The sequence below is a fragment of the Lactuca saligna genome, chromosome 8 (genome assembly GCF_052625555.1).
Source record: "Lactuca saligna cultivar CGN05327 chromosome 8, ASM5262555v1, whole genome shotgun sequence".
Lineage (NCBI taxonomy): Eukaryota > Viridiplantae > Streptophyta > Magnoliopsida > Asterales > Asteraceae > Lactuca > Lactuca saligna.
Window position 1 is genome coordinate 247980914 of NC_136424.1, and position 14361 is coordinate 247995274.

The following is a 14361-nucleotide window of genomic DNA, read 5'->3' on the forward strand; positions in this document are numbered from 1 at the left end:
AGTCCTCATTTGTGAAAATTTTGATGTATGGGGGATTGATTTCATGGGTCCATTTCTCATCTCATTTGGCAATGTTTATATCTTGCTCGCGGTTGACTATGTTTCTAAGTGGGTTGAGGCCAAATCCACACGATCGGATGATGCCAAAACAGTTATCAACTTTTTGAAATCTATTATCTTTGTGAGATTTGGTGTGCCTAGGGATTTAATTAGTGATCAAGGGATGCATTTTTGCAATAAGATGATGGAGACCTTGCTGAAAAAGTATGTGACCAATCGTGTCTCTACCGCCTACCACCCTTAAACGAACGGTCAAGCGGAAATTTCAAATCGTGAGATGAAGAGTATTCTTGAGAAAACGGTGAATCCTTTAAGGAAATATTGGAGTTTGAGGCTTGATGATGCCTTGTGGGCCTATCGGACTGCGTACAAGACCCCAATAGGAATGTCTCTATTTAGATTGGTGTTTGGAAAACCATGTCATCTTCCTGTGGAATTGGAGTACCATGCATTCTAGCGGTCAAGCAATGCAAATTCAACATTGATGAGGTGGTAAGGCATAGGAAGCTTCAACTTCAAGAGTTGGAAGAATTAAGAAATGCTTCTTATGAAAACTCGAGAATTTACAAGGAGAAAATGAAGCTTTTCCATGACAAGTCCATTACCCGCAAGAATTTTGAGCCAGGACATAGGGCATTGCTTTACCACTCGAGATTGAAATTATTTCCCACAAAGTTGAGGTCGAGATGGATAGGTCCATTTGTTGTGCAAAAAGTCTTTCAGCATGGAGCAGTTGAGATCCATAGTGAAGAAACGGGTCAAATCTTTAAAGTCAATGGAACTCGTTTGAAACCTTTCTATGAATGTTTTAATGCAAATGCCTTAGATTTCATCCAATTGGGTCAAATCTTTAAAGTCAATGGAAATCGCCAAAGACGTTAAAGAAGGGCATTTTTGGAAAATGTCAAGTTTTTTCATCTTTTCTAATTCCAAATAAATTTCGTAGATAGATCCTTTTTGCATTTCACATTTCTTCTTCATCCTTCTTGAAATAAATGAGTGTTGGAATTTAAGGCCCGGTGTTCGTTTTGGTCAAAGGGAGAAAATTGAGGAAATTGTTGCAGGATACACGCGGACCGCATGTACTCGGGGGTGTATCAGCGTTAATAAAAAAATGGTCCGCATGTGGTTCCCAAAAATGTCCGCATCCAACATCAAAAGACAGAAGGATTTCATGATATTTCACGCGGACCGCGTGTACTCGTGGGTCCATCCGCGTGTTTATACAAACGGACCGCGTGTGCTCGGAATGATGATCGCGTAAAAAGTCAAACAAATGGACTGTTTTTAGCACTTATACGCGGACCGCATGTACTCATGGATCCGTTCGCGTGTTTATACAAACGGACCGCGTAGGCTCCCTAGATTCATCCGTTTGTGAAGAAGGCAGACAGAAGTGTAGCAGGTTTATTCACGCGAACCGCGTGTACTCGCGAACGTGTCCGTGTGAGGTGTTGACCTCCTTTGACCCGATTTTGAACACATTTGACCGTGACTTAACCTAATAAAACACCCCAGCTGACCCTCTTCTTCCCTTCTTCTACAACTTCTTTTCCCTAAACTCCATTAAAACACCTCCATCTCCACCACTAAAACTCAATTTCCCGTCAAACCGCCAGTCGGAATTACGCGAGACCACCGCCATTCTTCACCATTTTCCATTCCCTACAAACCCCAACCAAAATACAGCCCGATCCGTTGCTGCAATCCCAGGTGCCACCACCACAAAATCGCTATTTTCCGACCAACTCCGGCCACCTCTCGTGATTCCAACACCACCATTGTGCTCCCCTTGGTCAAGGCTACAAACCCCACTAAAAATATATCTCAAAGCTCGCTGGAAAATTTTGCTGGAATCTCAAGCCCTTGCAGGATTTCTCGGGTTTTCGCGGTAAAATTTTTCTCACGGGATATTGAACAAAGCTTAAAGCTTGGGGTGGAGAGTTGCAAGAATTTCAAATTCTGAATTTTCGTGTGTAAATATAACACTGGTACATTCTTTTCTTGAGTTTAATTGATGAATATGCATGTTTTAGAACAAAAATTTATATGGTATCGCATCAGTTGAGTCTTGATAATGTTTCTTGCATTGAGTGTTGAATCATTTTAGAAGTCCATATGGAGTTGATTGGTGATTGGAATTGAAATACCATTTGTTGGGATTGTGGTTCGTGTAGTAGTTGTTTTTAGTGCAGGTAGACCATGTCCACATCTAGGAAACACCCAGCTGCCGCTCGAGGAAAAGCCCCCGCTAGAGCTCAAAATGATGCACCTGGCATTCCAAGATTTCGGGATGCCAAGACGGCTGAAAAATACACGAAGAGCTTGCCTAGAAAGGTTGCCTCCACCAAATTTGTGTGCAAACCCACACTCATTTCATTAGGGGTTCTCAAGGGGGTCACCCAATTGTTCCGTAACATCGGGTGGGAAAACCTTCTCAATCTCATGGCACACACTTACGATCTCCCTACTACAGAGTTTCTTGTTGATTGCGGGTTAGATGGCGAAAAGAAAAAAGCCTCATTCTAACTTCTGGGGGGACCGAAGGTATATTGATTTTGCAACAACAAATGACATCTTGGGCTTGCCTTCCTCGAACACATCCACGGTTTTTGACATCTTGCCTGTCGAGTTCAACCATGAGACCTTCTGGATGGAAATCACCGTAGGGATCTTTTCGTGCGCCGGTCGAGATAAAGCAATCTCCATCATTCACTAGTACCTTCGCATTGCCCATCGTATCTTGGTGTGCACTGTTTTTGCCCGAAAAGAAGCCGTTCAAGTCACAAAAAATGAGCTTTCTTCCTTTGGTGCATGACACGACATGAAAATCCACCAATCTTGGACTTTGCTTCATTCTTTTTCCATAAATGTGCACTCATGAGAACCAAAGCGTCCGGTGATATTTTCATTGGTGGATTTGTCACCCTTTTAGCCTGCGGTCTTGACATCGAGCTCCCAGACGAATACCAACTTGTTCTCAATAAAACACTTTTGGATGAGTGTGATCTGACAAACATGCACCACATCCGTCATCGAAGCAGGAGCAGTTTTACATGGTATTGCCCTCATGGGATTGGATATCTTATTCTCCCCGACCCTCGAGTCTCCAACTTCACCCCCCCCCCCCCCCACTATCGCACTTAGTGAAGACTCGCGAGGACCATCACTTAGTCAGTCAATGAGGACGCGCTACAGGCTCAAGATGATGTCGAGATGCATGCAGATGAAGAGTCTGGTGATGAGCCCACCCATGGTCCACAGCAAGCCCAGCCCCAAGCACCTCCCGAATACTACCTGCTTCCCCCCAATTTTGCCGAAAGGTTCGAGGCCCCTTGTGTCTCCAACCAAATCATGTCCCAACAGATGCACCATATGTGGGGGTGGCACCAATCACAAAACCATTTTGAGAACGTCCCACTTCCTCCTCCCTATCCATACCCTCCACCCACCCACCCTTATCCACCTCCACCTTACCCTTACCCCTACCCCCAATACCCATATCCTCCTCCCGACCCCTCGGTCTAGGTACTTCAACCTCTCCCCAAGCATTGATGACAATGCTTATTTCTAAGCTTGGGGTAGGGTATTCCCTTTTCTTTTTGATTTCTCATGCATTTTAATTAGGTTGCATATCATTTTAGCCTTAAATTACATTCATTTTTTTTATTTTCTATAAAACTCCAAAAAGATTTTATTTTCTTCTTTTCACTTTTTATTTTTGCATGACATTTAGCTTAGGGCATTAACATTCATGCACTTTTGTTATCTCTTTATTCTCATCTCCGAACATCTTTACTTGAAAGACTCGACACACCTTAAATACAATTCTTTTGGAAACTCACATAAAAAATAAGAATCGCTCTTAGGGACCTTCAGTGTTGCATCTTCTTTTATATATTTGGGGAGAGAGTGAAAGTAGTTATGCATATGAACCAACCTATGTCAAGTGTGGCATAAGTAAGGGGACAACTTAGCCTCGAGCCGACTAGTCCCTCACTTGCATTTTTCTCACAAGCCACAATCAAACCCCAAAGAAAAAGAAATAAAAACTAGATTGTGCTATTTTGAGATCTTTAGTATCTAACTGCTACAATTCACATCATATCTCATTATGTTGTGATTTAGACACGTTTTTCCCACTCGGTCTTGAATTAGCCTTAGTGTAGTTGTGCTCGTTTGGCCTCTTGTTTGGGTTAGACTTAGATTCTGCTTATAGTTGTATATAGTTTTGTTTTTTCTTATTTTCATACTATTCTTGTAAAACTCCTGTGGTAAACCAAAAAAGTGAGCCCAAGAGAGAGAGAGAGAGAGAGAGAGAGAGAGAGAGACAACTACCCCCTTTTTTCCAGTTTTGTTTTGTTTTGTGAGTCAAAAGTAAATTGTTTAAAAAGTGTCGTTCGAAAAAAAATATACATATATTTTTTGCATCAATTCACCCAAAAATTTCAATAAAGTCTAGTGTTTAGTTCGTGTACGTGAGATTTTATATGTAACCAACTTGTTTGGAGAAGTCAAATTTTGATCTTTCGTGAAATTTTAACCTTATGTTTGCTGGTTCTAGTATTTAAAAAAAAATGGTTTTGAAAACTCAAATATCATCGCAATCATAAAATGTGAATGTAATTATATATTGCTTAGTGTTTTTCTCTTTGTGTCTTAAGTTATTGTATTTGTAACATGTCTTTGGGGTTTTGTTATACAAAAAATAAAAAATAAAACAATTAAATAAAATAAAATAATATATATATATATATATATATATATATATATATATATATATATATATATATATATATATATATATATATAAAAGAAAAGGCCGGGCCACAGAGTTAGTTCCATTTGTTTGCTTTTGTAGATGTTTAGTTTTTTTTCGGATTTTAGCTCATGTAATTAGTTTCTAGTTTGATGTTTTTCTAGTTAGATATCATTTTTGTTGGCAACTACGATGACACCTTTTCTCATCACGTGTTCGATTCTTTGCTTTACATGATCTTATTTTGGTGGAAGCACTGATTCTTCTAGATGATAATGGTTTGCCATCCTTTTCATAGCTCATTCATTGCCATTTTTTGCCCGAGTTATCTTTTTTCTAGGTTTTATTTCTTGGCCTGGGGTTGTAGTTGTGAGGAGTGAGGAACATTCTAACCGAGGGACACTTTCTTATGGCTTGTGGGCTAGATCGGACCATGAAATAATGTCACTTAAACCATAATAGCGAAGTATGCATGCTCATTTTGAATCTTGATAAACATGTATCCCTTGCTAGAAAGGTCACAAAAGCTCGTCAGTTAAAGCAATTCTTATCCCTAAAATTGGATTATATGTCTTTATTTTAAGGTCGTGTCGTGAATTTCCACCTAAGATATTCATTGTTTTTTCTTTCTAGGATAGTTAATCCCAAGTTCATTTTAGTCTTGTCTTACTTGAGGACAAGTAAAGTTTAAGATTGGGATGATTTGATAGTTTCGTTTTTATTACTTCTTTTCATAGTTTATTTTTAGTTAAAACCATTTCATTTTAGTTAATCTCATGCATATTTTCTCTTTTTGTTATTTTTCTCCATTACCGGGTGCTTTCCAGTCTTTTGAGCTTATTTGCAGGATTTATCGAAGCCTTTTTTTATTGGAGGCGTTGAAGGAGTGTGGGGCTGCTAGAGGCTTGCAATTTGTCTAGGACTTGAAGTGGTGCAACTGGGCTTGGTGCCAACATAAACAAGAAATCACGTCAGGCTTAAATTTCGGGCGGGACGACGAGAATTCGAGCTATAGAATATTAAAGGAGCACTGGAGCATCTTGGAAGAGCTTTGGAATGGCACAATTGGGCTATCAAGAACTTGCACAAATGGGCCGGAGCATAAATTAGAAGATTGGGCTGGATGGTATTTGAAATGGGCGAAAGCATGCATTCAGGATGACCCACGCGGTCAGCGTGAAGAGTGGTGAAGTGAAACCGGGTTTTGACTTGTTGACTCTATTTGTGGAAGGTTGGTGGGTGGCTTTTGGCAACTTTTTGAATCTAGAAATGAACCTCTATTACTAGAGATTTGAAGCATTTTGGCATCATGAATACTTGGAAGAATAACTCCATTTTGCTCTCAGAAGGTTTTGGAAAACTTGGATGATTTAGAAGATTGGTGTAATTTCTTTCCATCTTGCAACTAGAACAATGTTTGGTACCATTAACCTACCTTGTATTTCTTTTATTTTAGCCATTTTTGGCTAGATTTTCATTTGGTTGATTAGGGTTTAACCCATGGATGTTAGTTTTTTTGAAGACTTATTATTATCTTGTGTTTGAAGTTTATGGAAATGTTTTCTAGTTAAACATCTTTTTGTGTTTATTTATCTTTGATCATGAGCTTAGATGAATGAATGCTTATTTTTGTTGACTATTTTCTTGCTTAAGTAATGGACCCTCAAATTAGTAAGCAACAAATGGTTTATATGTTTATTTTCATTTCATTTAGATCATGGAAATGTTTCCTCCATAATGCTAATGTAAGCATTTGATTATCTTTTGGACTTGGTAATTCTTAGAACTTAAAGCTAATTGATTTTCACAAGATTATATGCTTCATTGATCTTGTGACTTTAATTAAAGGAATGTGTTAGAGCTGCTTTAACCATTCTAATATCAAGAAGAGTTGAGGCGATTTGTGCTTATGAATTGTTATAGCCAAGTTAAACAAATTTACAAGATTTGTTCCATTTCGTCTAATGATAAGTTAACTATGTCATCCATGTGGTGTATCCCAAAATCAATCAATTTCACTTCATTAAATTTAATCAAATCCTTTACTTGTTTACTTGTCATATTTACATTCTGGCTACTTGTAATTTTGTCAAACAATCAAAAAGACCAAACCCCACATTTTTACTTTATTTGTCATTTTACAAGTATTTTTACAAAGAGATTTTTCATAGAGTTATAAAATTGAACCAATCTCCATGGATACGATCCATTTACCACTATACACTATTTAGTGTGTAATATTTGGGGTGTTAATTTTGTTGGCCTCGACAACCACCAGCTCAACACGAGTCTCATCATCTGGCTAAGTGCTAGTGTTATTCAAGGTTCCTTCATTAGAAAACTCTAAAATTTCTTGAAAATAAAAAATGATTTTCCTCGAGCATTAATCTTTCCATATTTCAATTTTAGGTAGTCACTTTTGAAGTGGCCAACTTCTCCACATTCATAACAACTATGATTTCCACCAGTACTAGTTCCTTGGTTTACGACACGGGTTAGGTTCCTACAAGACTTAGTGTTGTGTCCCTTCCTACCACAGTTGTTACAAACCAGTTCTCTACATGCATCTATGTGGTGGTAGTGGCACTCATTGCATAACAGAAGATCTTCTGCATACTGTCTTAGTGGAGTAGGTGAGGGGATAGTTGTTGCGTAAACTTTCTCCAAGACTTGATTTCTTCATGATGGTTGTCCTAAGTCACTATCAGACTTTCTCTTGTTGTTTCCAAACTTTGGGAGGTCAGCCTTCTAGACCATAGTTCCCTGATGAATCTCCCGGCTAGTCAAATTAAAGGCCAACCTCTAAGCACAACTGTACGTAGTTGGCCTGAATGCAGTAGCGGTTGGTATAATTTGTGATGTATGTATCCTTTATGGTTAAATTCCATTGCTCTATCTCCCGTTTTTCATCCCCTCTCTGGCACAATACTCATCAATAAGTGATGGCTTTAATTCATCCCAAGACATGGCAATAGTTGTGGTAATGCCCATGGCCTTTGCATGTCTATTCCACCATGATAATGTTGCATCTACGAAGGTACAGGCAACAAATATAACTTTTCAATCTTGGACACATAAGCTTATCTCAAATATTGACTATATTTTCTCAATCTAGCGAGTCAGGCTAACTACCCCTTTGTTTCCGTAGAAAGGCTTGGGTTTGTAGTTCATAAAGTCCTTATAAGTGCACACCCTTTGAGAACCTATATTATCTCCATGTTTACTATCTCCACTGATTCTTTCTCCTTGCCCGGATCTGACATTCCTATTGGTTTCGAAGTTAGCTAGAGCGTCCGCAATGTGTTGAGCGATTAGTGCTTCTGTAACGCCCGCAGATTCGGGTAACTCAATTTAGAGATAATAAGCATTAAAAATGAATTTTTGATAGAAGATTATTTTAAATAAATAATATTAACCAAAGTTATAGTATGTGTCGCAAGGATTCCATACATATAAAGAATGCTAAAATCCGACTTATAACGAAGAAGTTATAACCTGTTGAAGTTTTACGACTAAACTGACACGGCATCGCTTATCGTAAAAAGTGAATTTTGGATAAACTAATGTTTTTTCCTTAGCTATCTAAATGAAGTTCGTAGTAGATGTTAAACCGAAAGCATGCATATAGAGAACGTCCAAATTTGACTTTGTTTGAGGAAGTTATGATTTTTCTAAAATCTAGCATAACAGTATATAGGTCGGAAATCGAATTTTAGATCGATCTATTTTTAGCCGACACAACCTAAATGAGAATTGAAGATCTCATTAATAGGAGCTCAGCGATATAAAGACAGTAAAAAACGGACGTCGGATGACAAAGTTATGAATTTTTAACTGTCTAAGCCTGTTAAAATATAACTTTAAAAATAAAGTCAAAATTAGCCGATGGAGTCTAAACAAAAGTTGTGGGTCACTTCACTAACTATGTGTGGATATAAATAACATAAAAAACGGAGCTTGTATGCGAAAGTTACAGAATTTAGAAGATAATTAATTATGGGGTTAAGTTCCGGAGGTGACACGTGGCACCATCTCAACCGCACCTTTCTCACCACGGCATTGCATGCAATTTTGACACATGGAAACGTACGCCCAACGGAGGGCTTGTTACGCCCTATGTACTGAGTACGCCCAATGTACATCTCTAGTACGCCCCACGTACGAACAATCCTCAACCTATAAATAGAGGCGTTTTTGCTCATTTCTCTTCACACCTTTTCTCAACTTCTCTCCCAATTACTCCCAAACCCTCTTCTCCTTTCCCTAGAACTTCCTAAGTGTGAGTAGTGACTCCCGGAGCGCCATAAGGCTCCAATAAAAAGAGCTTTCGGCTCATAAGTTCTTCCTGTGCAGAACCTGGTTCCTCGCTAAACTCCCTTTTAAGTGAGTTATGCTTACCCTACTTTAAGTTTAACATATGTTTAAGTTCATTATCGTTATTATGAACCTATAAAAAAAGATTTATCAGTGATTCCAAGTTGTTATAATGATTGATCTACTTACAGGGATGATGTCTAGGTTGTAACTTAGTGAGGTGTTTAAAGTGGGATTTCCAAACAGTATACTTCATATACCAAACGGACCCTACCTCTGATATGACCATACCTGGTTGTTCCTTACTTTATAGATCATCAAGTAGACTTTGAGTTAATGATAAATCTAGATTAATAATTAGTCGCAATAAATTTTAGACTAAAAAAACTTAACGATAATAATGTTAGGTTTCGTCGAAGGAAAAGACGATTGTTAGAAGCGAAGTGCAACCCAAATTTCAAGTCATCACTTTAACAAGTGAGTGCATAGTTACTTTCATCTTACACATAGATATGAAGTATTAATACATGCTATATGTGCTTATTATCTGTGTTCCTGATATTTATGCTAGATGAACAATTTATACATGTTTTACGTGATTTAAACTATATATGTATTTTTATACCTATAAATATATTGGGTAAACATGAGTAGATGAATGATGAGAGATGAAAGATAATATAGATGATGAGAAGCCTTGAATTTAATGACGATCCAATCATCTAGCAGAGTATAGACGACGACCACGGACTATTCTAGACATTCCAGTGGAATGCTAGCAGGCTCACAATCTGTAGGTGTTGTTAACGACGTGTTCACCATATGTACTCTAAAAACCCTGGCAACTATGGACTTAGTGCCTTACAAACGAACATTGGCAGCTATGGACTTAGTACCTAACAAATAAATGAACATTGATAGCTATGGACTTAGTGCTTAACAAATAACATTGGCAACTGTGCCATTGGAAACTATGGACTTAGTTCATGTTGGATAAATCCTGGCAGCGATGGAGTTCGTGCCTATTCCTTAGGACAGTCCTTAGAAATGAATGAATGAAGAATAAATGACTCTCATGGTAGATCCTTAAGAATAAAGAAGATAATGGAGATGGGGAGTTGGGTTAATTGTTTGATGATTAAACATAATAATTACATTATTGTGTGTTGAAAACTTTATGTACTCACCAGGTTTCCCAACCTGACCCATTCAATTTATTTGTATCATAGGTTTTAATGCGAAGATACATTACACTAAGAGATTAACGGAGATGTAAATCATTAGTGTAAATGAATGTAAGGTCTGTTTATGCTTATATTTTTGTATTGACGATGACATCCCAAAGTTTTAATATAAACAAAATACACTTCTTAGAAAATGCTTTGATAATATCTTTATCATGTTTTTTGGGAACAAATTCCGCAATGTTATTCTTTAAAATGGATACTCTAATTTTTTTTTTAAATAAGTATAAATAAAAATATTAAAATGACTGTGAATTTGCGGATGTCACAACTTCAATAGTTGATGAGTCCATTGGGGTTGGGTATGGGTTTGGTTGTGGTATGTGGTTGCATTTTGTAACTCGTCTTCGAGGGATGTTTCAATCCTATAATAGTTAATGAAAAGAGACAGTTAGTTGTTTGAAACCCTTAGGTTAGTCATATGCATTCTAGTACTCATAACTAATTTAGTTGAAAGCAATAGAAAAGTTTTTGGGAATCCTGTCAGGATTAATATGTCGTGATTTGTAATACATAGCATGTGATAACTAAATCAGTTGGTTTGTAATAAAAATTATTTCAAATATACTCCTTTTTACGACTACATTGTTTCTAAATGTTGGTTAAAAACCACGAGAATTTAGATGATTTATGTGACAGCCCGAAATCCAGGTATCCTTCTATTGGCCCTGCATCTTTGATATGTTGTCATTTTAGGGCTTTCATGTTAGGCGAGTACGCTGGGCGTACAAGGTGTACGTTGCGCGTACTCACGCAGTTCATTTGGACGCGTTCACCCTCAGGTACGCTGGGCGTACCCAAGGTTACACTGGGCGTAACCGGTCCAGACCTAAAAACCCTAATTCTTTTGGAGGGCTATAAAAGGAATGTGTGGCTGGACTTCTCAGCCACCATACCTCAGAGAGAACGCATTCGTTCTTAGGCCATTTTGTGAGTATTCTAATCTTGGTGGTGCCATTCTAAGGTAGCAAAGGAGAAGAAGAGCTCATTGGGAAGGTTAGAAGTGGTGTTCAAGTGTGGATCTGAGCTTTGCAAAGGTTGAGGCTTCATTATCAGGTAAAAAGTTCGGATCTTGACATACGGTTCATGTTATATGCTTCAAGTACCATTTGCTAGGGTTTTAGTCCCAAAGGTGGAGGCTTTTTGTGCAAATGGCCTCCATAAGCTTAGATCCATCATATTTCTGGTCTATTGGAGTTGTAGACTCATAAAAATGATATCTTTGACGTGAATGTTGCACCATGCATGAGATCTAGGTCCTTGAGTTAGAATAGAATGATGTTAAGAAGTGTTGGAGCCTTTACAGCCATGCCAAGGCTTAAAGGTCTCGAGTTTATGGGTTTAGACGCATAAGCAGAGTTGGATCTAGAAGTTGGAGTAATGGCTTAACCGATTAAGACCAGAAATGAAGTATGTTAAAGTCTGATGGTTACGCTGGGCGTAACTCCCAGTACGCGCAACGTACTGGGTGGAGACCCCGATCCATGGGTTGGCGATGTACGCCCCGCGTACATCAAGCAGTACGCCCCGCGTACTCACAGGGTTGACTTTTGTTGACTTTTAGGGTTTTGGTCAACATGAAGACCTTGGGTCAAGGAAGGGTAAAATGGTCTTTTACCCTCTGAGGAATGATGATAATGGGGTAAAGTTTAGTCATGGAAGTCTTTGATTATTAAATGATATTTTTATGATTAGGCGAGGTAGAGTCATCGTTGGGATTTGGAGATAGCGAGTACACGACATCTTAGACTTTCCACGAGGTGAGTTTTCTCACTATACTGTACACGGAACGGTTTTTATTGTGTGATCGGAAGGTCGGATATGTTATGAGTTATATGCATTGTATGTGATAAGTTAATCGTTTATATGTGCCATGTATGATATGCTTGATATGGGCCGGAAGGCATTATGTTATGGGCCGGAAGGCGTATACGTTAATGGCCGGAAGGCGTTGTGATGTGGACCGTAAGGTTGACATAGGTAGGACCGGAAGGTTTACCTAGTCGGGACGGAAGTCCCCTGAGACACATGGACCGGAAGGTCAGGGCCTGGAGAGGTGTATGTGCGTAAGTTGTATTTTGAGGAACTCACTAAGCATTTATGCTTACAGATGTTGTGTTATGAAACGTTGTGTTATGTGTTTCAGGTACTAGCGAGGACCGTGGGAAGGCGCCGGCGTGATTGTACACATTGTCGGAGAAACTATTTTATGATCATTGGGATGTATTTTGTTATGATAATATTGTTCACGTTTGAATTTGGAATATTAAACGATGGGTTTTGATGTTTGCAAAAATCAAAATTTTGTTTTAAAATTTGTGTTGTTACAAGTTGGTATCAGAGCCTTGGTTTGAGGGATTCGGATACACCTTCGGGCGTAACTGAACTCAAACCGGGGATTTGAGGAAAAATTTTAATTAATAAAAGCAATAAAAAAAATTTGATAAGAGATTTCGAAACAACCAAAAGAGAAGCAATGTGTACGGTCAGCCAGCGTCCGAACGGTAAAATCCCCAAAATACTCTTACAATATCTGTTATGAGATATGTTATGATATGATACACATGCTAGTAGACTAGGTATTCATATTAGGACTAGAGTGGCCTGATTTGTGATGCCTTAGTCTAGGGGAAACTGCTGCTATGAGAGGCTTTGAGAGCGAGTGGCTAGCCAGCACATAGCAAGAATAGAGTACTCACGATCCGGGGTTCTGGGAGGAGGACTTGGGGTGAATGCTGATGCGGTGTAGTTGGTAGTATTGGGCCCGTACTACTGAAGACACCGGGTCAGCGGGCAACCCATGTAAGAATCCTTGGGTATCAGAGACCGAGTAGGGTTGCGTTATCGAGTGCGATTATGCTCGATGGAGTCTCTGATATTTTTATGTTGTATTTCAGAGGCATTATGGTTGGACCACGCCACAGACCTGGTACGAGCGGTGTGAGTGACGAGGAGCTTCGTCAAATGATTCATGAGGAGGTGGTTGCGGTGATCCGGGACGAGATCCCGGAGATGTTTGGGTCTATTAAGACCACTCTGATGGAGACTTTTGATGAGCAGTACGCCGCGATGACTGAGGCCACAGCCGCTGCAGCTACCGCAGCTGTGACCACTGCCAGACCACAGGGAGGTGACTCGTTGCTGTTCCGGGAGTTCAGCAACACAAAGCCACCTGAGTTTGACAGATTAGAAAGCGGTATACGCCACTGACGTGATTCGAGGATGTGTGCTCAAGATTTTTGGTGTCAAGTTCCCTATAGACTTGATTCCTATAGCGATGGAAGATGTCTGCGTCATCGTGGGTATGGACTGGTTGAGTAAGTTTGGGGCAGTTATTGACTACAAGAGACAGTTGGTGACTATACGAGACCCTAGTGGGGGAGTGCAGAGTTTGCAGCGGGGGGACCCGATGTGGGTCAGCGTTTTGTTCGGCTGCTAGGGCGAGGCAGAGTTTGCAGCAGGGCTGTAGTGGATTCATAACCTATGTGATGGAAACTCGAGTGGTTGCAGGGAGGCCCAATTCGGTTGACGAGGTTCCAGTAGTATGCAAGTTTTCGGATGTGTTCCCCGAAGAATTACCAGGCGTGCCTCCGGAAAGGCAAGTGGAGTTCCGTATCGATCTGGTTCCGGGAGCAGCGCCCATCGCCAAGGCGCCTTATCGCCTCGCTCCACCAGAAATGCAGGAGTTATCCTCACAGCTTCAGGAGCTATTCGGAAAGGAGTTTATTCGACCGAGTAGCTCACCTTGGGGAGCACCAATTCTATTTGTCAAGAAAAAGGATGGTTGACACCAGATGTGTATCGATTACCGGGACTTGAACAAGTTGACGGTTAAGAAACGGTATCCGTTACCTAGGATCGATGATCTGTTCGATCAGTTGCAGGGGAATCTTGGTTCTCTAAGATAGACTTGAGGTCGGGTTATCATCAGATAAGGGTTCGGGATGAAGATATTCAGAAGACTGCATTCAGAACTCGTTATGG

The 14361-nt window shown here is 39.6% G+C and overlaps 1 protein-coding gene across 1 annotated transcript; it reads left to right on the forward strand.

Moving 5' to 3' along the window:
* The first annotated feature begins 477 nt into the window (after positions 1 to 477).
* LOC145010586 (uncharacterized) lies at positions 478 to 942 on the forward strand. Its single transcript, XM_078969109.1, has one exon. It carries the CDS (start codon positions 478 to 480, stop codon positions 940 to 942), a length of 465 nt encoding a protein of 154 aa, XP_078825235.1.
* Positions 943 to 14361: the final 13419 nt, after the last annotated feature.

Coding starts and splice junctions, on each gene's coding strand:
- LOC145010586 (XM_078969109.1), top strand. CDS start 478: ATGTCATCTTCCTGTGGAATTGGAGTACCATGCATTCTAGCGGTCAAG.